The sequence below is a fragment of the Sminthopsis crassicaudata genome, chromosome 6 (genome assembly GCF_048593235.1).
Source record: "Sminthopsis crassicaudata isolate SCR6 chromosome 6, ASM4859323v1, whole genome shotgun sequence".
Classification (NCBI taxonomy): Eukaryota; Metazoa; Chordata; class Mammalia; order Dasyuromorphia; family Dasyuridae; genus Sminthopsis; species Sminthopsis crassicaudata.
Window position 1 is genome coordinate 249,869,478 of NC_133622.1, and position 25,857 is coordinate 249,895,334.

Sequence of the window (25,857 nt, forward strand, 5' to 3'; positions counted from 1 at the left end):
CTACACGGGGGGCTACATCTGAGGGGAATGGCAGCGCTGGAAGAAACCAGTCCCTCTCTCCTCTCCTCTGCAATGATCTTCAGAGCGCAGCTCAGGTGCTGGCAAGTCCAAGACATCAGCAGATCCCCTGCCAGAAGCCAGCAGCTCTCCCATGTCTGGGGTTAGGGCATCAAACTGGGAAGTCTGCAGATGGCTCTGGCCTGAGCAAGGTCATGTCATGAAAAGTTTATTGGCCACTGTTAGTTTGGCTTGATAAGGAGTCTCTAGTCCTGCCCTCCCATCCAGAGAAGCCATAAAGACATTATCGCCATTTTATGAGAGGTAAACTCAAACTTCGCCCAGCCAGGATGGCTTGTCTTGGGTCAAGCAGCATGTAGCTGGTGGATTAAAACTCATGTATGAGAACCTGAATTCAAATCTGGCCTCAGACACAACTTGTGTCTTGTTTGGCTTAACTTGTTTGGCTGTGTGACCCTGGCCCCTGACCTGGCCCTGGCCCCTGACCTGGCCCTGGCCAGATCTCTATATCTTTCCTGGAGTCACTTAACCCCGATTGCCTCAGGAAAAAATAAAAACAAAATAAGAACTCATTCTAGGTCCCAAGCCCTTTCCACATCACTTTGGCACTTTTTATGAGTGAGTTTATTCAGTCAGGGGCCCCCACAGGTGAGGTACCATGGACCCCTCAGTTTGGGAGCGAGTGTACGGATCATGTGGAGTGGGTGATGGAGGGGGCCCTGCACAGACTTTGTCTTTCTCCCTCGTTATGGAGCAGAGAGATATGTTGAGTTTTATTACCTGCTGTTTCTTGGGGTAGAGTGTCTGGGCTGGAGGGCGGTACCCGCTGGCCCAAGAAGAGGCTTCTCTACCATCAGCATCCTAAGACCTTCCCCGCTGAGCTCTACGTTAGTAACTTTGGGAGACGGCTCCAACTCGCTTTCCAGAATGTTCAGGCCAGTTCTGAGCTGGGGCATCATGTGTTCCAGAGAAGAACTTCCAGGAAGGCTCCAGCTGGGAGGGAGGTACTAAAGGCAGGGGACTCTCAGTCCCTCAGCAAGGTACCCTGGCCGGGGCCCTTTAATTGGGCAGGAGTGAAGGGTTCCCTGGTTTCTGATCCCAGTCCTGCTACCGGGGAACCTTAGACAAGCTTTCTGTGCTTCTGTAAAACGAGGGGGGTTGGCTTAAAGGGCCAAGGCCCCTTCCCTCTTTTAATCTGTGATCGTCTGATCTGTCAAGTCCAGGTCTGCTGTCCCATGATCCAGCAAACCGTAGACTACGCAGTCGAGGGCAATGTCCATCAAACTTGGGCCTCAGTTTTCCCATCTGTAAAAGAGGGTTGGGCTGAGTGATCTAGCTCTGACATCTCATGATCCAGTCCGCCATTTGGAAGACTCCTTTTCCCTCTTGCACTAATTTCTCTGTATGTAAAGGGATGGAGCTGGAGTGTGTGTGGGGGTTTTCTGAGATCTCTTGTCCTTCCTAACCTGGGACCCTTAGGAGTTACTGGCTTTGCTCTGCACCCCTGCAGCACCCTCTGCTGGAGAGAAAAGCCTTCAGCTCCCATCCCCCATGAGGAGGGGTGAGGGCCGGATGCAGGGTGTGTTTGTGGCTGGTCACCCCAAGTTAGGTAGAGCCTCTGGCTCTTGGCAAATAACCAACAAGCTAGTCTTCTGTTGGAGGTGCCATGCTATCATTATAATCATCCCATTTTACAGATGAGAAAACTAAGACCATGGCCAGGATTTGAATCCAGACCCGTCCTCGTGATTTCTCTATTGTCACTGGGTTGTTCTAGTACAGAAAATCATCTGGGAAGAGATAGAGGCCGGAGATCATGAACTCTAACCCCAGCCCTCTGGGGCCCAGCGATTGTGGTCGGCATTGGGAGCGCTCCTGGCGCTGCCCTTAGCCCTCCATAGCTCTCGGCCACAAGGGCAAGGGGAGCCCAGGACTGGGATGGAGAGGCTGGGGCTGCCTTCTGGCGAGAGAAATGGGTAGAAAGTGCTTTGGGAACTTTAATTCACCAGGGAAACCACAGTCAATGCTCTTACTGCTAATCCTCTGCAGCCCCAAATCCTCAGTTTCCTCCTCTCTGCAATGGGGATAACCTGCTCTCTCCTCATGACCTCATAGGCTAGACCACCATTCTGGTCCCTCCCTCCTGGATTACTGCAGTGGTTGCTGAGGTTCTGCCTGCCTCAGTCTCCCCATTCTCCAGTCACCAAAGGGATTTTCCTAAAGCTTGGGTCTAACCACATCGCCCCCTGCTCCATAGGCTCCGTTGGCTCCCTGTGGTCCTCGGGATCAAACACAAAATGCTTTGATTTTCAGCGCCCTTCCTCACTGTCCCTTGTCACCCTCCCCTGCTTCTCATGTCAATCCAGCGACAAGGGCGTCCTGGCCTTCCTGCCCCTCTGGCTCTGGCCGTTCTCTGGCTGGCCCTGGAGCCCTCTCCCGCCTCTGCTCTGACCTCCCTAGCTCCATCTGTGTCCCACTCGGAGCACTACCGCTTACAGGGAGCCTTCCCCAATGGCTTTCCCTTCATTCACTATTTCCTATTTCTCTCATGCATGTTGCGTTCAGTCATTAGTCACGTCTGCGACCCCATTTGGAGTCTTCTCGGCACACACTGAGGCGCTTGGCCATTTCTCCGGCTCATTTGAAAATCAGGCAACCGAGGTGAGCGGGGTTGAGCGACGTGCCTGGGATCGCACAGCTAGGAAATGTCTAAAGTCAGATTGGAGCTTCTTGACTCCAGGCCCAGCTCTAACCACTGCACTCCCTGGCTGCCCAGCCTACATATATAGCATGTAAGTTAGCCTACTGTGCATAGTTGGGGGCGACTGTCTCCCGACAGCCCTCCCAGTCCTCCAGGGCAGCAATGGCCTTTGCCTTTTGCCGAATGCCCACATTTAGCACGGCAGCGGCACACGGTCAACTAAGTGTCTGTTGACTGACAGCTGACCAAGGTCCCAAGCACCGCACGTTATTGTTCACAGAGAGGCTCCCTCCAGGGCTCCTTGGGGGTTGGCTAAGCCTCTCCTGTTAGGATTACTAGGTGAGAACTCAGGTTGTCTGGACAGTGTGTTTGTGTCTGTGTGAGTGTGTGTGTGTGTCAGTGTGTCTGTGTGTGTGTGTGTCTGTGTGTCAGTGTGTGTCTGTGTGTCAGTGTGTATGCAGGTGTGAGTGTGTGTGTGTGTGTGTGTGTGTGTGTGTGTGTGTGTCAGTGAGTATGCAGGTGTGAGTGTGTGTGTTGATGGTTCCTGGACCCCAGTGCCCCAGGTTCCAGAAACATGGGTATGGGGGGGGGGCTGTTAGGCCCTGGCTCAGCGGGGGCCCTCGTCCATCAAGGTGTCTCAGGTGAGCTGGGCCACTTGGCCGGGCTCCGGTGGGGTCCCGGTGGGGTCCCGGTGGTCCGGAGCCTCCCAGCGCTGCTGGCCCCTCCGGAAGGGGGCCCAAGGCCCAGTTCTGGGTGGACTCCGGAGCTGGCCAGGTCTCCGTTTAGCGGCTCTGGGTTGGTCGCTGGGGACTCTTCTGGCTCAGCTTGCTGGGTCTGCCCTAGAGGGGCCCGGTTCCGGCCCGGTTCCAAGCCCTGCTCAGGCCTGGTGGGCTCAGGCTGGGGCACCACGTGGACAGCCCTGCGGGCCTGGGGCTGGGGCTTTCTGCGCCGGGAGCCGGGAAGGGGCTGGCGCTGCGGAGGATCGGCGGAAGCCAGGGAGCCGCTTGGGGCGGGGGCGGCGGCCGGGCTTGGGGGAGGGGGTCTTCCGGCGCGGCTCCGAGCGGCGGGGCCGGCTGTGCGGGCGCTGGCCTCCCAGGCCGCGGGCTGTCACATTCCCGGGGCCTGAGTCAGGCCCCGCGGGGCGGGGCGCGCCGGCCGGGGCGGGCAGGGCCGGGGCTGGCGCAGCAGCGCGGGGCGGGAGGCGGCACCAGGAAGCGCCCGCCCCGGCCCCGGCCGCCATGTAACCGGCGCCGCCCGGAGCCGCAGCGCCGCCGCCGCCCCCGGAGCCCCCCGCCCCCGGAGCCCCCGCCCCCGGAGCCCCCGCCATGGGCGACGAGGACGAGGACGAGGGCTGCGCCGTGGAGCTGCGGATCACGGAAGGTGCGCCTAGGGAGGGCCCGGGGGGAGGCGGGGGCGCGGGGCGGGGAGGGGGCGCCGGCGGTCCGGCGGGGTCTGGGCCTCCAGGCCGAGCGCTGCCCCTTCTGTCCTCAGCCAACCTGACCGGGCACGAGGAGAAAGTGAGCGTGGAGAATTTTGAACTGCTCAAGGTGCTGGGCACAGGAGGTGAGGATGCCCCCCGGCCCCGCCCCCGCGGCCCCCAGTCCCCTCCCCCCGCCCCCCGCCCCTCGCCACCCCCAGTCCCCCGGCCCTGCGCCTGGCCCCGAGCCACCCTGGCCGAGCCCCCCCCCTGCCCAGCGCGCTCTCCGGGGCCGGCCCCCCCTCCCCGCCGCCTCCCGGCCCCTGCACGCTGCCTGCATCCCCAGCGGCCCTCTGTGCGCAGGGCTGTGTGGCCAGGCCTCCCCCTCCCAGCTGGTGCAGCGTTCTGGCCTAGCCGGGGAAGGGCCGGGCAGAGGGGGGCGCCAGTACCGCCCCCACCCCCCAGGCCGTTTTCGTGTGGGGTCTCCAGGGTCAGGCTCCCCTCCTGTCCGAGGCCGCCCTGTGTCAAAGCCATCCCCCCAGTGTGCAGCACCTTCCCTCTCCCCGGTCTTCCCTGGCTTTGGAGGCTCCCTAAGCCTTCCTGGGCTTGCACACTCCCTAAGGCCTTGCACACTCCCTGAGGGCTTGCACACTCCCTAAGGCCTTGCACACTCCCTGAGGGCTTGCACACTCCCTAAGGCCTTGCACACTCTCTAAGGGCTTGCACACTCCCTAAGGGCTTGCACACTCTCTAAGGCCTTGCACACTCCCCGAGGGCTTGCACACTCCCTAAGGCCTTGCACATTCTCTAAGGCCTTGCACACTCCCTAAGGGCTTGCACACTCTCTAAGGCCTTGCACACTCTCTAAGGCCTTGCACACTCCCTAAGGGCTTGCACACTCTCTAAGGCCTTGCACACTCCCTAAGGGCTTGCACACTCCCCTCGTGAGTTTGCTCCTTCCCTGATGGGGCATCAGCTTTGGGTTTGCCCGTTTCTACCCTGGCTTTGCACAGCCCTCTGCCTTTGCATCCCCATATTTGCACGCTTAGTCCCTAGGCTTACATAAGGGCCTTCGGGCTTTGCACCGCTCCCTCCTTCCTGCAACCAAGGTCTGGCCCACCGGTTGCTTTCATCTTCTGGGCCCTCCTTCACTCCTTGGGTTTGCACACCCATGCTGGCCGGATGCAGGTCCTCGAGGACCTCACCTCATTTTCCCTCTCCTCCTCTGTCCTCCCCTCACCTCCCCTGGCCTCCCCTCTCCTTCCCCCCAGCCTACGGGAAGGTGTTCCTGGTGCGGAAGGCCGGCGGGCACGATGCAGGGAAGCTTTACGCCATGAAGGTGCTTCGCAAGGCCGCCATCGTGCAGCGGGCCAAGACGCAGGAGCACACGCGCACGGAGCGCTCAGTGCTCGAGCTGGTGCGCCAGGCGCCTTTCCTGGTCACGCTGCACTATGCCTTCCAGACCGACGCCAAGCTGCACCTCATCCTGGGTATGGGTCTAGCGGGCTGGGAGGGCTGGCAGCCCAGCCCTGCCTGGGCCGTCTGACCCCTTCCCAACTTGCCCCTCCCAGACTATGTGAGTGGGGGGGAGATGTTCACCCACCTCTACCAACGGGAACACTTCACGGAGGCCGAAGTGCAGGTCTACGGGGGCGAGATCGTGCTGGCCCTGGAGCATCTGCACAAGGTAGGGAGCTCCACGGGCAGGGAGGCTGTGTGGCTGAGGCTTGAGCCTCTACCATCCACCGGAGCCTGGGGCACCGCTCCCCCTGGGAAGGGATGGACGGTCGGGACTGGCCGGGCTTCTCTGGGATCCACAGGGAGATCCAGGTCACCGGGACCTTGGGATCCACAGGGGGGTTCCGATGACCTGGATCTCCTTCCTACCTAAGCTGGGGATCATTTACCGAGACATGAAGCTGGAGAACGTCTTGTTGGACTCGGAAGGCCACATCGTCCTCACAGATTTTGGCCTGAGCAAGGAATTCCTGTCTGAGGAGGTGAGCAAAGGGTTAAGGCTTCTGTTGGGGCCTCCTCCCAGGAGAAGCACCCTCCTTCTTCCAGGAACTCCCTCCTCCCTGGCCCCACCCAGGCCACCCTGGCCTCCCTGGCCTCCCTGGCCTCCAACCTCTCTGGGGCAGCTGGGGATGATGACCTGAAGGATTAGGGCTGTTCTGGGGCAGGCCCAGTGACCAGCTCCGGGCCGAGTGGGGTACTAGAGCTTAGCCAGGGCGGGAGGAGTCCAAGGGACAGGGAGAGGTGGGTGTCAGGCATATGGTGTCCAGACTGCCAGCGACCTGCCGCATGACCCCAGGCAAGTCTCTGGATTTGGAAAATGAAGGAGAGCTCTGAGGGGCCCCTTCTGGCTCAGGAACACAGGACATTCTAGGATCCGCCATTGTATACTTCCCAGATTGAATGTAAACTCCTTCCAAACAGTGCCTGGTGCATAATTAATGCTTAATAAACGTTTGTCGACAGACTCATCCTATGAGAAGAGAAAGGGAATATATATTTTGTATCCACACTTAATAAGTGCTTGTTGATTATCTCAATCTATGAGAAGGGAAGAGAATACACTTTCACATAGAACCTACTATGTACCAGACTTTGTGCTAAGCGCTTTACAAATATCATCTAGTTTGAGCTGCTCAATAATCCTGGAAAGTAGGTTCTATGATCATTCCCATTTTATAGATGGGTAAACTGAGGTCGTATAGGTTAAACACTGTGCCACAGTTGCCTCTGGGGATAGTGTCTAATGGATAGACACTAGCTGAATGACTGCGGGCAAGACTTGGACCCCAGTTTGTCGAATGGTGGGGACGGCTGAGCGGATGAGCTTTGGGTCCCTCCAGCTCTAACTGTGTCATTCTGTGATAACACGCTGCCGCCCTGCTAGAAAGAACGTACCTTCTCCTTCTGTGGCACCATCGAGTATATGGCTCCCGAGATCATCCGAGGGAAATCCGGCCATGGCAAGGTCAGTTGGGCTCTGGGCTGGAGAGGAAGCTGCGGGGGGCGGGGCTGGGGGGCAGCCGGCCTGGGCTCTGACCTCACCCCTCTGCCCCTCTGGCTCCCCTAGTCTGTAGACTGGTGGAGCCTGGGAATCCTTCTTTTTGAGCTGCTGACTGGGGCGTCCCCCTTCACTCTGGAGGGTGAGAGGAACACGCAGGCTGAGGTCTCCCGGTGAGGCGCGTGGGGCTGAAGGGCTGAGGAGGGGCGTCAGGCCGCCGAGGCCCCGGGGGGCGCAGTGTCCCAGCGAGGCAGGGTGTCCTGAAGAACGGGAAGAGGGTCAGGCTGGTGGGGAGCCAGGCTATGGGGTGGGTGGGGGGTTGGTGGAAGCGTAGCAGGGGTGAGGAAGGAAGGAGGCTTGTCCGTGATTCTCCTGCCCCCTCTCCTCCCACAATCCCAGGCGGATTTTGAAATGTACTCCTCCCTTTCCCTCCCGGATCGGGCCAGTTGCTCAGGACCTGTTGAAGAGGCTCCTGGAGAAGGACCCCAAAAAGCGGCTGGGGTCAGGGCCGCAGGGGGCCCAGGAGGTCAAGGATCACCCCTTCTTCCAGGTGAGATCACAGCCTGGGGAATGTCAGAGGATGAGTTTCAGGTTGGGGATGTGGAGGAGGAAAGACTCTGAGCTCCTTCCGGTCCTAAAGCACTCAGTCACATCAGCTCCTGGGCATGAAGGTGGCTTCGCCCTGGCAACCCAGCAGGCTTCAGTGGCCACGGTGATGTGGGGGCTGCCATCGGAGCACTGGAGCACCGCACTTAACCTCCATATCTGAAAGCCAAAGTCTTTTTGCTGGCTTTGTTCTTTCTGTCACAGGCATTTATTTCCCAGGATCCTCCTTCCACCCCCAACTGCCATAGGAAAGGAGCTAATAATATCTATGCAGTCCTTTGCTCCCATTAAACAGATGATTCCTAATTACTTTAATGAATAGAAATGTAAGCATCATTAATAAGTAGTGTGACAATAATAAAATACAACAATACGATTAATAAGATGATAATCACATCAGCTAATGACATAAAAGCATAAGGGTAGGAATGGACCTGTGATTTCATTAATAGAAAGAACTCCCTGATGAGCAGATTTCCTCCACAATGAAAATTAGTCCCCTCCCTGAAATTGAGAAACTTACGGAACTCAGAGATGAAGTGATGGGCTGAGCTACTGCGTGTCCGAGGCAGGATTTGAACCCCAAACTTTGCCTCCAAGGTCGTCTCTCTCCACCATATTATGGATGCCTCCATAAATGTAATAATAATTTTTAGTCATTTTCTAGGTATAGGTCCTTTCTGTTCTTATTGACCTCCTTGGGGTGAATCCAGTAGTAGGATGTCAGGGTCAGAGGCTATGAGCAGTTGATACTTTATTCTTGAAATGGAGGTATCTGCCATTAGGATGGTGCTGCTCTGTAAACGTTTGCTCTTGTCCATCTCTCCCGATACGTGGTAGAGCTTCCAAGAACTCCATGCTTCCTAAGGAGAACATGGATCATGTTACAGAGGGACCTGGGGCTGGGTCCAGAATGGAGCAAGAAGTGGAAAGCAGGCTGGACGGTCTTTGGGCGACTGGAGAGTTCTTAAGCACGTCCTGGACCGGAAGGCCTTGATTTTGAATGGAAGTGCTGCCTAGTCTGCGCTGACTTGTCGAAATCTACAGAGAGCTACCGCCTCTGAGGAGTTATGGTCCCTGCAGGCAATGGAGAGGCCCGGGGCAGGAATGACCTGTCTAGGATCTGGTAGCAATAGCCTAAAGCTTTGAGATCTTTGAAAGATCTGGAGGAATGAAGATGATCTGATCCCGTAATGAGAGAAAGAAGCCTTAGCATTGGGCAGCTCTGTGTTTGGCTGGAGGCTGCTGGTCCGTTGGGTGGACCCTCTGTTGAACTTGTAGAAGGTCACGTGTAGTGGTCCCACTGGACGCTAGACATGGATAGCCACCATCTTTGTCCCTGGAGGGAAGGCCCCCATCAGGAAGATCCCAGGTCCGTCCCAGGATTGGGACTGTGGGCACCTCCTGCAGCACTCACTGAGCATGTTTTGGCCACTGTTCTCCAGACGGCAACATAGGTCACGAAAATGTCAGCAGCAGGCCGAGGTTTAGATCTTCCCAGCAGTAGGTGGATCTGAAGGAAGCAGGGCTAGCCTGGGACTTCTCCCTCACCTCGAACCTTTGGCCCATCTGGAGGATGGATTGGGAAACACGTTTTAGGAAGGACATCAGCAATTCAAAGTGAAGCTGGTGGAGGAGCCGTCCTCCAGGGCTTCCTTGTTTGGAAGGATGGCTTTTTTCTGCCATACCCCAGAGGGCAGAACCTTGACCTTGGCGCAGAGATGGATTTGGACCAGTTTCCAAGGAGTCAGAGCTGGCTAGCGAGGAATGGGCCACCATTGGAGGGAGCGGGCTTCTGCTCGCTGGAGGGACCGTTGGGCTGGGCTGGCTGGAGGGATGGTTGGGGCCTCTGCAGAGCCCGTCACCTGGCAGATGCTCTGACCTTGCGATCTCCCCTTCCCAGGGTCTGGATTGGGTAGCTCTGGCTGCCCGGAAAGTCCCAGCCCCATTCCGGCCCCAGATCCGCTCTGAGCTGGACGTGGGCAACTTTGCAGAAGAATTTACGCGGCTGGAGCCTGTCTATTCCCCCCCTGGCAGCCCGCCCCCCGGCGACCCTCGTGTCTTCCAGGTCAGTCTTCTGGGGGGAGGGTGGCAGGAAGCCCCTGCTGAGACCAAGCCATTTTTTCCTGCAGCCTAGAGGCCCCGGGCTGATGGCTGAGTCCTCCCCTGCCCGTCTTCTCTCCCTGCAGGGTTACTCCTTCGTAGCCCCTTCCATTCTGTTTGACCGGAACAATGCCGTGATGACCGATGTCCTGGAGCTGCCGGGAGGCGGGGACCGGCCTGGTCGGGCGGCTGTAGCCAGGAGTGCCATGATGCAGGTGCACCTGGCGTCTTCCCGGGGAGGCTGTGAGGGAGGGCCAGCTGGGGGAGAGCAGAGGCAAGGCCTGGGGGACTCCCGGGGGGTGATGGGACAAGAGCTGGTCCCGCTGAATCTCAGTGCCTCTTGACAGTCAGGACCCACCATGCATGGATTAATGGTGGCATCCAAGCCTCCACAGGCAGCTCTCTGGGTGCACTTCGTGGCCCGTGATGTACGTGAAATCCAGCAAATACACACACTCTGTACTGGGGGGCACAGCGCTGGGGATCCCAAGGGCTTGCTCCCAAGGGGTTCACATTCAGGGGGAAAAAATTCATCCCCAAACTGGCAGAATCATTTCTGGGGCAAAGAAGGGGGTAGAGTTAACAGCTGGAGGATCGGGAAGAGCGAAAGTCTTCTGCTTGAGGAAGTGGATCTAGCACAGAGCACTGGCTAGGCAGGGGATCTGGCCCATGCATGGAGGCTGGAGATGAAATACTGGGGGAGCAGGAGAGAGCCCCTCTCTGAACGGGGATCATGAGATCCTGCTGAGGTGCCCCGGAGCCGGAGCATGGGGGGCTTTAAATGCCGAGAGTTGGGGCTAAGAGAGGAAACGGGGGTCAAGGCTCGGGCCTGTGATCTCTTACTCATTTCCTGTGTCTCATCTATAAAATGGGGGGTTGGGTCGATGAGCTTGGGGACCCGTCCAGCTCTGATACCAGGACCCTTGAAGCTCTGGGAGGATGGGGGAAGGTGTGGATGGGAGGGGACTGTGACCTCGGAAGCTGGCTCCACTCTGGGTGTCTGAGGCTCTGAACTGGGCTCCTTCTTCCTCACCATAGGACTCCTCCTTCTTCCAGCTCTATGAGCTGGACCTCCGGGAGCCCGCCTTAGGCCAGGGCAGTTTCTCAGTGTGTCGCCGCTGTCGCCAGCGTCAGAATGGACAGGAGTTTGCCGTCAAGATCCTCAGCCGCAGGTACGTGAGGGGAGTGGACAATTAGATTAAGTCTTTATCCCAGGGTAGGCCAGTTTGGAAGAGTTGTAACTAGAATGGGTTGGCTGGAGCTTTGTCCTAGGGCACTAAATTTTGCCTTCAGCAGTATAGAAATAAGAGAGCTTGGCCCCTAGTTAGATCCGATTTTTTAAAAAATGGATTTTATGGATGTAGAGAGCTCCCTGTGAGCAATGCCCTGCTCTAATGTAGATTGCCACCTTCTTTGCAAGGCCTTATGGTCACAGGCTTCCTGATGCCCGGGTCAGCTTTTTAATCACTTCTTCATGTTGCTTCTCAGTTAAAGAAATAAAGTGGAACCCAACACAAGTAGTTAAAGTGCCTCTCCCTGCCTCTATCTACCCCCCTCCACTCCTTCCATTCTGTTCCCACCCTTTAGGCTGGAGGTGAACACCCAGAGAGAGATAGCAGCCCTGAGGCTTTGCCAGTCGCACCCTAACGTGGTGAAACTCCACGAAGTCCATCATGACCAGGTGAGAGCCCGCCCCCCCGGCTCAGAGTGCAAGGAGAGGGCTCTGGGAAGAGCGGCCCCCTGGTTCCCCGGCCGCCCCCTGAGCCCGGCTCCCACTTCCCCTTTTGATTGGAGTGGATGTAGCAGAGAGCAGGTGGGATGGTGAGACTAGAAACCACCAGTCCGGGGAGCGGGGAAATCAGGGGAACTGGCTGTCCCAGCTCGCAGCACGCACACTGTCACAAAAAAGGAAGGTGGCTCTGGGGAGGAGGGGGCCTCTGAGGCCTCATCAGCCATGGGGGCTGCTACACAGAAGGAGGCTGGCCCTGGAGAACAGGGCCCGGCAATGGCCCTCTTCAGCAAGCAGCCTTGCCTCGGGCTGGGCTGCCAGAGCCTGCCCAGCATGTCCTCTCCTTGGGGGAGTCTCAGGGCAGCGAGCCAGGATTGCAGGCAGGCCCTGGGGGAATCCTGGGGCTTAACCAGTGGGCGATGGGGGAGCCTCCAGGGAGCTCTCCTGTCTTCAGGGTATCTGGACACTTGACAGGGAACCCTGTCCCTCCCATCCTTGGGCCCACACAGGAGCCTCAGGCAGGGGCTGCCACTCGGAGCAGCCAAGGAGGCCTGGAGGGGTGATTACGGGGGGGGCAGTGGTGGCTGATCCCGTGGCCCCCTTTCTCCCCCCTCCCAGTTCCACACGTACCTGGTGCTGGAGCTCCTGCGGGGCGGGGAGCTGCTGGAACACATCCGCAAGAAGCAGCATTTCAGTGAGTCGGAGGCCAGCCAGATCCTACGCAGCCTGGTCTCCGCTGTGAGCTACATGCACGAGGAGGCCGGGGTGGTGCACCGGGACCTCAAGCCGGAGGTGAGGCTCCCTCCAGCCAGCCAGGCTCTGGCTCGCCCCGGGGGGTCTTGGAAGGACAGTGGGTTCTGAGAGCAAACAAGATATGGGGGAGCTAGGAACCCTGGCCCATCTTGGGCCTCCTTGGTCCTCTTACCTTCCTCTGCCTTCCTTCCCCAGACACTCTGAGGTGTCATATGGAGAAACCTTAGAACATCCCAGCAGGGAGGCTTCTTAGAACATGGAAGGCTCCTTAGAACACCGAAGGTCCCAGCAGGGAGGACCCTTAGAACATGGAAGGCTCCTTAGAACAGAGAAGGTCCCAGTAGGGAGGACCCTTAGAACATGGAAGGCTCCTTAGAACACCGAAGGTCCCAGCAGAGAGCCGCCCCTGACCCTTTCTCCTTGCCTTGACCCACCAGAACATCCTGTATGCTGACGAGGCCCCCGGAGCCCCCGTGAAGATCATCGACTTTGGCTTTGCCCGGCTACGGCCTCAGAGCCCCGCAGGGCCCATGCAGACGCCCTGCTTCACGCTGCAGTACGCGGCCCCCGAGCTGCTTGCCCACCAGGGCTACGATGAGTCCTGCGATCTCTGGAGCCTTGGGGTCATCCTGGTATGGGGCGTTGCCAGGGACATGGGCGGGGAGGGAGAGAGAACTGCCCTGGGGAACAGCAGAGGCTGCCTGGGCGTCCTGGCGCACAGAGCTCTGGGCCTGTGGTCAGGAGGCCTCCATCCGGCCTCAGATACTGACTGACTGGGTAGCCTCGGGCAAGTCACTTACACCCTGCGTGCCTTAGTTCCTTCAGCTGTAAAATGGGGACATGCAGGGAGCTAGCGTTTAAGGCCTTCGGCCCCCAGCGGCTGTGCTACAAATGCTGTCCGTCGTCAGTTTTCTGGGACACAGGGCTCGGCCCCGGCCCGGAGGAGGGGAGAGCTCCTGACCCACTTTGCCCTGTCTCTCCCCCAGTACATGATGCTGTCGGGGCAGGTCCCCTTCCAGGGGGGCCCTGGCCGGGGCGGGCAGAGCCAGGCAGCCGAGATCATGCGGAAGATCCGGGAGGGCCGATTCAGCCTGGACGGGGAGGCCTGGCAGGGCGTCTCGGAGGAGGCCAAGGAGCTGGTCCGAGGTTTGGGGCCGGGGCCCACTGGATGGGTGGGGAGCTGGCAGGGGAAGAGGGATGGAGGAGGGGCAGGGGCCTGTGCTGAGCATCCTGGGGGGGGAGGCTCTGGAAAGGTGGGGAAGACCACAGGTCCCCCCCAGCCCCTGCCCCACCTCACTTCCTTTTTTCCCCAGTGACCCTCATCCCCTCTCCCTAGGACTCCTGACGGTAGACCCCGCCAAGCGGCTGAAGCTGGCCGACCTCCGGGACAGCAGCTGGCTGCAGGATGGCAGCGCCCGCTCCTCCCCGCCCCTCAGGACCCCCGACGTGCTAGAGTCTGCCGGGCCTGCTGTGCGCTCAGGGGTCAATGCTACTTTTATGGTGAGGGAGCTGTGGGACGGGTGGAGGGCAAGGCTGTGAGGTGGTGAGTGTGTGTGTGGGGGTGTTCCAGTGTCATAGTGTGTGTGTGGGAACAGAGCCTGCCAGAGCAGCCCTTACATCCCCAATCTCTGTATCATGCTGTGGTCTCCTTGGAGTCCTTCGGTAACGGGAGTCTCACCACCTGCCCAAGCAGCTGATAGTTAAGTGTGTCGGTCTTTTGGTCCTAAAGCTGGCTCTCTGCACCTCTCCCCGCCTCCCTCCCTTAGCCACAGTTCTCTGCTCTTTGCCGGCAAAGACTTGGAGGCAGCCCTCCTGTGCCCTCTCCGTCTCCTCCTGATAAACTTACAGGGCACGGTCAGGGCCCCTCACAATGCTGATTGCTCTTCTCTGGCCACCGTCAGCTTGTCTTTGTCCTGGAACTTCCTTCTGTACGTGTGGCCTAGGAACGTCATACCCTGACATGGCCTAAACGGGGTCCCCGGACACTCCCCCTTTGTTAAAGCAGCCGTTAGCTCTGTGGCTTCCCTGGTAATCGCTCCTTTATTGAACTCCCCTGAGTGTTTTTTTCACATGCACTCCTTCCATTTCCCTCCTTCCTTACAAAGTTGCTTTGTGGACCCCAAGTAGAGCACTTTCCATTTACATGTGTTACATTTTATCTCCTTTGATTCGGTCCAGTGATACAATTGCAGAGACAACTTTCGATTCTGAATTAACTTTATTTAGTTTGTTACCTTTACCTTCTAAGACTGTATCAATGTAACATTGTTTACATCATTGGTAAAAAGGTCAGATCACATGGGCGAAGGGCAGTTTTCTGGGAAATTTCACTGCAATCTCTCTCCAAGTTTTTACTTTTTGGGTTTACTTTGGGTTGATTTAATTAGACATTTTAAATGATTAATTATTATTATTAATTATTTATCATTATTTATTTTTATTTTGCTCATTTATTTATTTATTGAGATTTATCTTTATTTATTTATTATTAATTATAATTAGACAATTAGTTAGACATCCAAACCTGAACACATGTATTTGCAATCACCTAGGCCCCATCTTTGCATTGTGGCCATAATCAAGATAGCTTGGTTACATGTTCGGCTAAAACCTGGGTAAGCTATGTTGCTGTGTGCAGTCGGGTACGTCCTATTATTGATGAAGCAGACTGGCTTTTTGGGATCACTGCTTCCCTTTCTAAATTCCCACAAACCAGCCTTCTAATTTTCACAGGAATGGAACTAGCAGTTTGTAGACTGTTTTTTTTTTTTTTGTTTGTTTGTTTGTTTGTTTTTTTAATGGGGACATTTGCCTCTGGCACTGGTCCCACGGTATCTCTCCCAGGGCTTCTCCCATTTTCCATACCCCTCAAAAGAGTATCATTGTTTACCTGGACTGAGGGATTAGAACTGCATCTCTGGCAGGTCAGGGCCCCCCTTACTAAGGCCTTGGCGTATGATTTCCTTGTTACTTAATATGCATTGGATCTCAATGAACCCAGTTAGCCATTATTTGAAAAAACTGAAAAAGAGAATTAGAAACAAGCTTCTTACTCAAGGTTCTGCTTTTATTTGCTGGCCATTAGCATCATCCCAACATCTCTGAGCAGTGGTTTCTGTCTCTCCTTGTGTTCGTTTTCTTGCTTTGGAATTTATCTCCCAAGAGAATGTCAATTCCTTGAAGGTAGGGATGGGTTTGGTTTTATATCTTTGCCTAGAACTCAGGAGCTTAATAGTTGGTTTTTTTGTTTTTGTTTTTGTTTTTGTCCTGGCTTCTATCCTTAAATATCTTTAAAAGAAAACAAAACCTAAAATCTAAAATGTAGGAATCTACATTGATATTCCTCCTTTTCTTTAGCTCTGTGCTTGGCATATAGTAGGTGCTTACTAAATGCTTGTCGACTGTTCTCTCTCATCAAGCATTGCACAGGTATGGGTTTTAAGAATTCTGATATTGAGAGCCTTCTGTTCCTTGTGGCTTGGGATTCTGCCTTCTTTCTTGGAACCGTTTGCAAGCTGTCCTCCCTCAAACGCAGCTGGGCTCTTCAGCTCTGGCTAGGTTTCTCTTCCTTGTCTCTCACAGATTCTGATGGAGTGCTCCTTTGGCCCTCTGGTTCCTATTGTTTCTCCTTCAACTTCCAGTTCCTTCTTGCTGGTGAGACTCAAGTCCACAGTTACGGTTCCTCTTGTTGCTTCCTGTCCCTTTTGAAGAAAGAAACCATCATTAAGACAAGTTTGGAATTGATCAGCCACTCTATCTTTAGCCCAGAGAGGTTTGAAGTCCTCATCGCCATAATAGCACACTTTTAGGTCAGCCTGGGGTCTGTTTCCTCCCTCTGGACCAGTGGTCTTTAGTTTACTCTGTAATGTCCGGGCTGGCTCTCTGAAGGATCTTGGGACCAGCCTTGGTCTTAGTGGAGAAGTGCAGCAGGCAGGAGAGCCTCCAGGAGGCTGGTGAAAGATAGTGTCTCATTTCCAGTCCTCTTTCGCCCTTAATATCTTAGTACAATTACCTCACTACAGCTCACTGAGCATGTGTGAACTAGAGAACCATGACATCATCATGCTAAGTACTAAGTATATGTGAACTAGAGAACCATCATCTCATCAGTTCTTCTGAATTAACACCCTGCTGTAAGTAACTGCTTCAAGTATACTTTCCTCAGAGTTCCCCAATATCTGTGGTCCTCTACACTACTCCATCATGATACTGCCTTTTTTCCCTCCCTTAATCTTTACCTAATTCTCCTTTGATTTTCTTTCTCCCTTCCTTAATCTTTACCTAATTTTCCTCTGCCTTTCTCCCTTAATCTTCACCTAATTTTCCTCTACCTTTCTTTTTATTTACTTATTTATTTTTTAAATTTTATTTTATAATTATAACTTTTTTTTTTGACAGTACATATGCATGGGTAATTTTTTACAACATTATCCCTTGCACTTACTTCTGTTCAGATTTTTTCCCTTCCTCCCCCAACCCCCTCCCCCAGATGGCAGGCAGTCTTATACATGTTAAATATATTACAGTATATTCTAGATACAATATATGTGTGTAGAACCGAATTTCTTGTTGCACAGGAAGAATTGGATTCAGAAGGTAAAAATAACAGTTTACACTCATTTCCCAGTGTTCCTTTTCTGGATGTAGCTGATTCTGTCCATCATTGATCAATGGGAATTGGATTAGCTCTTCTCTATGTTGAAGATATCCACTTCCATCAGAATACATCCTCGTACAGTATCATTGTTGAAGTGTATAATGATCTTCTGGTTCTGCTCGTTTCACTTAGCATCAGTTGATGTAAGTCTCCCTCTACCTTTCCTTCCCCCTTAATCTTTACCTAATTTTTCTCTGCCTTTCTTTCTCTCTTAATCTTTATCTAATTTTCCTCTGTCTTTCTTTCTCCCTCCCTTAATCTTCACCTAATTTTTCTCTACCTTTCTTTCTTCCTTAAACTTCACCTAATTTTCCTGTCTTTCTTTCTCCCTTAATCTTTACCTAATTTTCCTCTACCTTTCTTTCTCCCTTATTCTTCACCTAATTTTCCTCTACCTTTCTTTTTCCCTCCCTTAATCTTGACTTAATTTTCCTCTACCTTTCTTTTTCCCTCCCTTAATCTTGACTTAATTTTCCTCTACCTTTCTTTCTCCCTCCCTTAATCTTTACGTAATTTTCCTCTGCCTTTCTTTTTCCCTCCCTTAATCTTCACCTAATTTTCCTCTACCTTTCTTTCTCCCTCCCTTAATCTTCACCTAATTTTCCTCTACCTTTCTTTCTCCCTCCCTTAATCTTCACCTAATTTTCCTCTACCTTTCTTTCTTCCTTAAACTTCACCTAATTTTCCTGTCTTTCTTTCTCCCTTAATCTTTACCTAATTTTCCTCCGCTTTTCTCCCTCTCTTAATCTTCACCTAATTTTCCTCCACTCTTCACCACATAGTTTCCTGGGTTGGATGAGACATAGATCGTTTCACTGGTATTTTCTCTTCCATCCATTCTAGGCAGGAGTCCTATTTCTCCAAGGCTCGGTCCAATTCGCCTCTTTCTCTTGGGGTGTGCATTTCACCTGCAGAAGCCTTGCCTTGTGCATCTGGATGCTGACATCTAAAGGCTTGCTTTTTGTTGTTGACTCTTGAATGTGATAGTTCCTGAGAATGAATGGTCTTTTCTTCTGTCCTTCCAATTGTGTTCTTGTTCTTCCCCCTTGTTTTGGGGTTGACTTACAAACACACACACGCACACACGCACACACACACACACACACACACACGAGCAATACTTTGTTGCCCTTCTATTTTCAGTTTAAGTCTTTTCAGTCAGATTTTTAAGATTTCAGAAAACTACTCTTGGTGGCTCTCATTAGGCTACTCTATTTCTGGCCCTAAACTTGTCATCCCTATGTTTTCAGCCAGGGTCTGGGAATTGAAATCCTGTGCAGATTCTTGCTTTTTTATCCGGCGGGTCGCTGCTTGACTCTTTCCCTGGAAGCCCTGGCCTTCACTTGACGACCATGAACAAAATACCACCTTGTCTTTTTAGTGTTTTTTGTTTGTTTGTTTTGCCTCAAATTTCAGCAAATTTACCAAAGCCAGTTGATTATGGTGAAGTTTCTTTTAAGGGTCTAATTTGACCTTGCCTGGATCAGCAGGAGGGTTTTTTTCTCAACACATTCAATGCTAACATTTACATAGCACTTTAAGGTTTACACAGCAAGTTACATATTATTATCTCATTTGATCTATTTGTCAAGGGATTCCTCACTGTGAAGGCGCTGTCACCACGGGGGATGGAAGGCCAGATCTGGAGTCAGGACCACATGAAATTTACTAGTTGTGTGTCTGAGCAAGTCACTTTGCCTCAGTTTCCTTATCTATAAAATGGGGCTAAAAATAGTACCTACTTCCCAGGATCATTGTGAAAATCAAATAAGATAATAATTGTAAATCACTGAGCTCAGTGCCCAGTATATACTGAGCACTATATAAATGTTAGTAGTGTTGTTGTTATTATTATTAAAAACAAAAAACAAAACACCAGGATATGTTGGAGCCAAACTACAGTTTAGGAGAACCGGTTGTTAAATGTTCATTGGGAGCTTTTAAACTTTGGAAATTGGCAAATATTACAACCAGGCTTGATTTATTATTCATTAATATTTTACTAATATATTATTTTTATTATTGGAGAAAATGTAGATAGTGCAAATTAAACTTAAAAGAGTGTTATATGCTCATTTTTGGTTTTGAAAAGCTGGTTGTTAAATATTTACCAGCACAACGTGACATTCTACCAGTCCATTCATTCTCTGCTGAAGGAGCAAAATGAATTGTTCGGTGCTGGTTTGAACACAGATGTGGCAGCTTTTCTTCAGGTTCTTGTAAAGTGAGGTCTTTGGTCCTTTGCCTTTCTGGCTGGTAGCGTCTTCTTGAATCGTAGAGTTTGCAGATCCCAAGCAGGGATGAGAACAGGACCTCCCGGGCCATCTGCAGTGGGAGGGTCTCAAGCAAGAATCCCGTTACCCACAAGACTCTGGCTAAGGAAGTCCCATCAGCCATTGCTTTTTCTCCTCTTACTTAAGATCTCCGGAGCTCAGAACTAGAAGGGACCTCTTCCAACTCTCTCTCTCTGGCACATGGGGACACTGGGCGTTGGGTGAGGAAGGAATTACTCGTGTAAGGTCACGCGTGTTGTGTGGAGTCAGGGCCAGAGCCCGGCTCCAGGTGCCCTGCCTGGTTCCCAACAACGACATGGGTTTCTCTTTGGAAAATGCTTCCAATGGAGGTAGACCTGATGTGGCAGGAAGTGTGGGGGGCTGCCGCCATGTTGGAGGAGAAACCATTTGTTTCAGTGGAGACTCATGCTATTTTGGGCCTGAGGGAGGAGAGGAGGGATGTGAAAGGAGGAAGTGAGGGGAAAAGGGGATGTGAAGGGGAGCCTGGCCCCAGGAGGCAGGTGGCTGGGAAGGGGGGCAATCTGATCGAAGACCCCTAACTTAGCTCTCGTCTCCATCCTTCTGTCCTAGGCGTTCAACCGAGGCAAGAGGGAGGGCTTCTTTCTGAAGAGTGTGGAGAACGCCCCCCTGGCCAAACGGCGGAAGATGAAGCTAGGCAGCTCCGAGCCAGCCCATAAGGGCTCCCCTGCCCATCCCCCGGCCTCCACCCCCTCCACCCAAGCGCGAGGAGCCCCCCCAGCCAAGGGGGCTCCCCGCCGAGCCAAAGGCCCCCTTCCCTCCTCCTAGTGGGGCTGGGCAGGGAGCCAGGGGGCCATTGTGACCCTGGGGGTGGAGCCGAGGGCGGTCCCACAGGGAGGAAAACTGTGACCTTAGAGGAGGAAGTGGGAGGATTTCGTGCCTGTGTTTGGGACTGGGGGAGCTGTGGGGGGCCCTGCCCCTCCCCCATTTCTTCCACATCCCTGCTTCCTCTCCCTCCCTCCTTGGCATCCCTTCACCCTCCAATCCATTGGAGCCCCGAGGGTCCTCCCATCCCCCTCCCTTCCCCTCCCCCCTCTAAACCCCCACCCCTCCCAGAGACTGAGACAGAAGTATTTTTATAAACAGAGAACTTTTTTATGTCTTTCCAGGTAGAGTTAGTGATGCAGGGATTCCCAGGGGCGCTGGGGCGGCAGGGCCTGCTGACGCCCGCTCTGGCCTCTGCCCCTGTTGCCAGTATTTCCTGGTGTGGTGGCAGCTGCAGAGTCGGGGGGGGGGGAGATTGGGGGGCCCTGCCTCCTTTGGGGCTCTGCCTGCAGCCAGCCCCCCCACCCTGCTCTGAGCGGGGCCCAGGGGAGGCCTTCCTGCCTGACGAGCCCCGGCGGCCTCCCTGCCTCCCCTTTCACTAAGCACTGAGCTGAGTGGCCAGAGTGAGGACTGGGGCACCCCTGCCCCGCCTGCCCCGGGGGACCCCGTTGTCAGGAAGGGGACGCTGGTCCTGAGTCCAAAACTGTCACTTTATGGGGCGTCTGTGCAATTCTCTCCACCAAAGACTCAGAGTCTCGTGGAAGCCGCCGCCCCCTGGGTGGGGAGAGGGGGTGCTGAGAGCCACTGTGAGCTGACTGTTCCTTCCTTGGCCCGGCCTCCCCAGGCGGGCTTTTCCCCTTGCCCCTCCCCCTCTGAGCAGGATGGGCCTCCCTTGGAGGATAACTGGGGGACAGTGGGGGGAGGCCGATTGACACCCCCTCCTCCTGCTTTTGCATCCCAGGTTTGGGAGAAAGGGTGTCGGGAAGCGTGGGGGGGGCTCCCACATTGCTGTTCCGGTCACTGCCTCAGCCGGCCCAGGCCGTGCCTTTGACTTCAAAATAAAAACCCCTCCCGGTTTCTGGCTGTGTGTGTAGGGGGGAGGGGTGCTTGTGAGTGTCTGAGGGTGTCAGGGTGAGTGGGGGGGGGTGCTGAGGGACACGGGTCGTGTTTGTGTTTGTGGGTGCGGTGTATGGTGCTGGGGGGCAGGGTTGGCCGTTTTGCAGGAAGGGGGGCACGCGGGCTCAGGGAGGACGGCAGCCAGGCAGGAGTAATTCTGGCCTTCCCGAGAAGGGAGGGCGGCCTGCAGCCATCGGGGAGCTGTCGCCACCTGCTGGCTCACGGGGCGCTCGCTCACCCCCTGCACCTCTGGATCCCGACACGCACATCTGGATCCTGACACGCACATCTGGATCCTGACACGCACCTCTGGATCCCGACACGCACATCTGGATCCCGTCAGCGCACCTCTGTGGGGCGTCTCAGGCTGGGCCCGGCATTTTGCATGTGTTACCTAACCAGCCCAATGACCACTTAGAAGTGCCTTCTTCGCGCCCGGCGCTGTCCTAAGTGCTGGGACACAATAAAAAGAGCGTCCCTGCTCTCAAGAAGCTTACAGTCTAGGGGGGAGGGGAGCCGCCCAAAAGGAGGCAGGAAGGCGGGGGCGGGGGTGGGGGGAGAGGGACCGAGAGGACAGCGGGCAGAGTGGTGAATCTGCTGAAATAAAAGATATTACAATAACTGTATAAGGTTCCAACCTCACATCAGCTCTGGAAGGTGAGTGCTGTTATTATGGCCTGAATTTTTTTTTTTTTTTTTTTTTTTTTTTTTGGCTGAGGCTGGGGTTAAGTGACTTGCCCAGGGTCACACAGCTAGGAAGTGTTAAGAGTCTGAGACCACATTTGAACTCCGGTCCTCCTGAATTCAGGGCTGGTGCTCTATCCACTGTGCCACCTAGCTGCCCCTTGTCTTTTCAACAAGTGAAGAAACAGTGACTTGCCCAGGGTCACACAGCCCCTTAGTGGTGGGATTCGAACTCAGTTCTCATGGGCATTCTCCCCACTGTGCCACCTGACTGCCTCAGAAGGCCGAGCCCAGCGTCCACAGGCCAGGAGGCGGTTCCTAAGCCGCCCAGTGTTTTGGAGGCAGCCAGAGCGTGGGGGCTTGGTGTCAGGAAGCCTTGAGCTCAGATCTTTCCCCAGATCCTAAGTAGTTGTGTAAAATCACTTACCTGCCTCAACTATAAAATGGGGATAATAGCCCCAATCTTGAAGGGAGCTTGTGAGGAGCAAGGGAGCTAATGTTTGAAAGAGTGGTTAGCACAGCTCCTGGCACCCAGTTGGTGCTACATAAATGGTATAATAAGCAATTAGTGCCCTGTCACCTTCCTTTGGCCCCTCCAGTGCGTCTGGCTACCGCCACATCTGTCGCTCCTTCTAGAGGTGCTGCAAACCTGCCTTCCTCCAGGCTCCTGATCCCTGACTCCCCTCAGCCCCTTTCAAAGAGCTTTCTGCTCCCTCGATTCCCCGGCTGCTCTTTGTGAGTCACCAGCGCTGCTCCTTCTGGCCGAGGCCAGAGTCTCTTTCTTTTCTTTGAAAAGTTCTTAAATAATATTTTATTTTTCCAAGTGCACGCAAAGGGAGTTTTCAACATTCATAAAACCTTGTGTTCCAAAGCTGTCTCCCTGTCTTTCCTCCATTCTCCTCCCCAAGATAGCAAGCAATCTGATATAGATTAAACAAATGCAATTCTGCTAAATGTATTTCCATATCCTTCATGCTGCATAAGAAAAATCCAATCAAAAGGGGAAAATATGAGAAAGGAAAAAAAAATCAAACAAACAACAAAGCTTTGATCCACATTCAGGCTCCATAGCTCTCAGGGCACTGGGGCCTCCTGGAGCCACCTGACAGCGGGCCCTCTGTTCTTGGGCCCAATGTAATTCCGATTCTGTCCCAGGCCAGCAGCAGCCACTTTCCATCCCATGTCTATTGGGTTTGACCTGGGATTGACGTCACTGTTGAAAAGAGCTGCATCTAGCATAGTTGATCAGCACATAATCTCGTTGCTGTGTCCAGTGTTCTCTTGGTTCTGCTCACTTCACACAGCTTCAGTTCCTGTCAGTCTCTCCAGGCTTTTCTGAAATCAGCCAGGTTTCTTACAGAACAATAATATTCCATAACATTCATATACCATCACTTATTCAGCCATTACCCAAATGATGGGCATCCATTCCATTTCCAGTTCCTTGCCACTACAAAAAGGGCCACTACAAACATTTCTGCCCATGTGGGTCTTTTTCCTTTTTTCTGATCTCTTTGGGATACAAACCCAGCAGAGACACTGTTTGATAGCCCTTTGGGTACAGTTCTGCTCTCCAGAATGACTGGGTCATTTCACAATTCCATCAACAATGCATCAGTGTCCCAGTTTTCCCACATCCCCTCCAACATTCATCATTATCTTTTCCTGTCATCTTAGCCAGTCTGAGAGGTGTGAGGTGGGACCTCAGAGTTATCAAAATCTTTTCCTTAACATTTTTTCATTAAATACTGTGTAGTAAATAAAGTCAAGCAAAGCAAAACCACTTCTCGGCCTCATTGTGCACTTCTGGGCTACCTCCTGCCCTCCAGGAGGCAGGCTCATGCTGTTTCCTCTCGGGTGCCACCATTAGTCTCATTGGTTGAGTTTTTCACAGTTGTTTTTAGCTACCATAGTTTAGTAATTCCATGCCCTGTTCTCCAGGTTCTGCTCATTTCACTTCATGTCTGTCCCTTCAAGTTCTCTGGGCTTTCCTGGAACTCTTATCATTTCACCCCCCCCCATAGCACAATAATATTTCATTACATTTACATAACATAATTGGTTCAGCTCAATCAGCAGTCTGATGGACCCCACTTTGATTCCAGGTCTTTGCCACAACAAAAATAGCTACTTTAAATATGTGTGTGTGTGTATACACATGTATGTATCCATATATGTGTACATGCCTATGAATCCCTTCCCTTTCTTTTGAAGTAAGGGGATATATACCTACTAGTTGTGTCTTTGCAAAAAGCTAGGCAAACCTTAGTGACTTTTAAAAGAATAGTTCAAACGACTTTCCAGAATGGCTGAACTAGTTCACAATTCCATCATGTGCATTAGTACACCCTTCTTCTCATATTCCTACATGAGTTCAAATCTGGCTTCAGACATTTAACACTTACTAGCTGTGTGACCTTGGGGAGGTCACTTAACCCCAATATCCTGACCAAAGAAAATTAAAAATTTGGGGCATCTGGATGGCACAGTGGATAGAGCACTAACTTTGGAGTCAGGAGGATCCATACTCCCTCTAAAAATTATCATTTTCCTTTTTTTGGTCATCTTTGTTAATCTAATAATTGTGAGGAAGAAACTCAAGGCATTTTAATTTTTATTTCTTTTATTAGAGACTAATATTTTTCATATGGTTGGTTTTAATTCATTTAAAATTTTTTTCATATGGTTGTTGTAGCTAGTTGTAGCTGTAGGTCCTGGAGAGAATATAGCAATTTCTGAGAAACCCTAAGGTTTCCTGGCCTTAGGAGTGCCAGGAATAGTGCTGGCTGTCAGAGAACAATCTGTTGGTCAGTAAACCATAGAATTCAATGATGGGAGCTGCTCCACTTCTATTCAATACCCTTCAAAGAGCTGTAGAATCCAATAATGGGTGCAACCCCACATCTACCACTCCTCAATTCTACCTCTAAGTCATACAATGAGCACATTGGGGACTCGAATCTGATTTTTATTTCTCTTTCCAATAAAATTATCTTCCTGCTTCTGGATCTTTGCTAAATTCCCTTGGAACTTAGCCTGCAGAGTAATAAATCTTTGCCCTTAACTTAGAGATAAACCTACCACACCCGACCTGGGCACCCTAATATTGTTGGGGTGTTTTTGCCTCAGTATAACCATTAAAATATAAACCCTATATCTTTCTGGAGTTTGGTGTGTGAGATGTTAGTCAAAAACTAATTTTTGCATTCTAGTAGCTTTTATCCAGTAGTGAATTCTTATTCTAGGATTTGGAGTCTGCACTTACTAACTCTAGTTCTTGAAAACCACAAAATAGCTTGTATGGAACAGAAAGAGTTAATGGAGCTAAGGGAAATCATTTTCCCCTCTTCCTTTCCCTTACCTCTTCTTTCTTTCCTCTTCCTTTTCCCCTCCCCTCTCTTCTCTTCTAGAAGTTATTTCTGGATGAATTTGTATGTTTGCTTGTTGCTGAATTAGAAAATTCATGGGGCAGCTAGATGGCACAGTGGTTAGAACTTTGGCCCTGGACTCACCAGAGCCTGAGTTCAAATCCAGCCTCAGATACTTCATACTTACTGGCTGTGGGACCCTAGACAAGTCATTTAATCCCAATTGCCTAAACAAAAATACAAAATAAGAACATTTTACTCTCTTAACTAGTCCTTTCTCTATGGGGACTCCTAGTGGGGAAACTTCCCCTCCTTGTGCATCTGTTCTGTAATTCTTAAGGGAACTGCTTGGGGGCCCCTAATCCTGCAGAGACACAATTGTCAGAGAGGAGTGACTTGACCCCTGCGTTTCTTGGCTGTCATTCCAACTCTATCCACTAAGCTGTGCTGCCTCGGGCAATGATGTTGGATCAATTATTTGGGTATCCCCACGATCTCATTCTACTCATCTTTTCAATGGAGCTCAGATAGAAACAGCCCTGGGAAAAATCCATGTTCTGCTGATGGTGTTTCTTGATATTCTGTGTTTTATGGGCTATAATTGCACAGATG

General features: G+C 52.7%; 1 protein-coding gene across 1 annotated transcript; it reads left to right on the forward strand.

The window, feature by feature from the left end:
- Positions 1-3,953: 3,953 nt before the first annotated feature.
- On the forward strand, positions 3,954-21,154 carry RPS6KA4 (ribosomal protein S6 kinase A4). Its single transcript, XM_074275624.1, has 17 exons — positions 3,954-4,099; positions 4,211-4,282; positions 5,408-5,626; positions 5,708-5,823; positions 6,029-6,136; positions 7,039-7,119; positions 7,222-7,325; positions 7,552-7,702; positions 9,662-9,826; positions 9,948-10,076; positions 10,900-11,033; positions 11,449-11,542; positions 12,209-12,382; positions 12,781-12,975; positions 13,330-13,489; positions 13,680-13,843; positions 19,865-21,154. Exons 1-17 carry the CDS (start codon positions 4,045-4,047, stop codon positions 20,078-20,080), a joined length of 2,337 nt encoding a protein of 778 aa, XP_074131725.1. The 5' UTR covers positions 3,954-4,044; the 3' UTR covers positions 20,081-21,154.
- Positions 21,155-25,857: the final 4,703 nt, after the last annotated feature.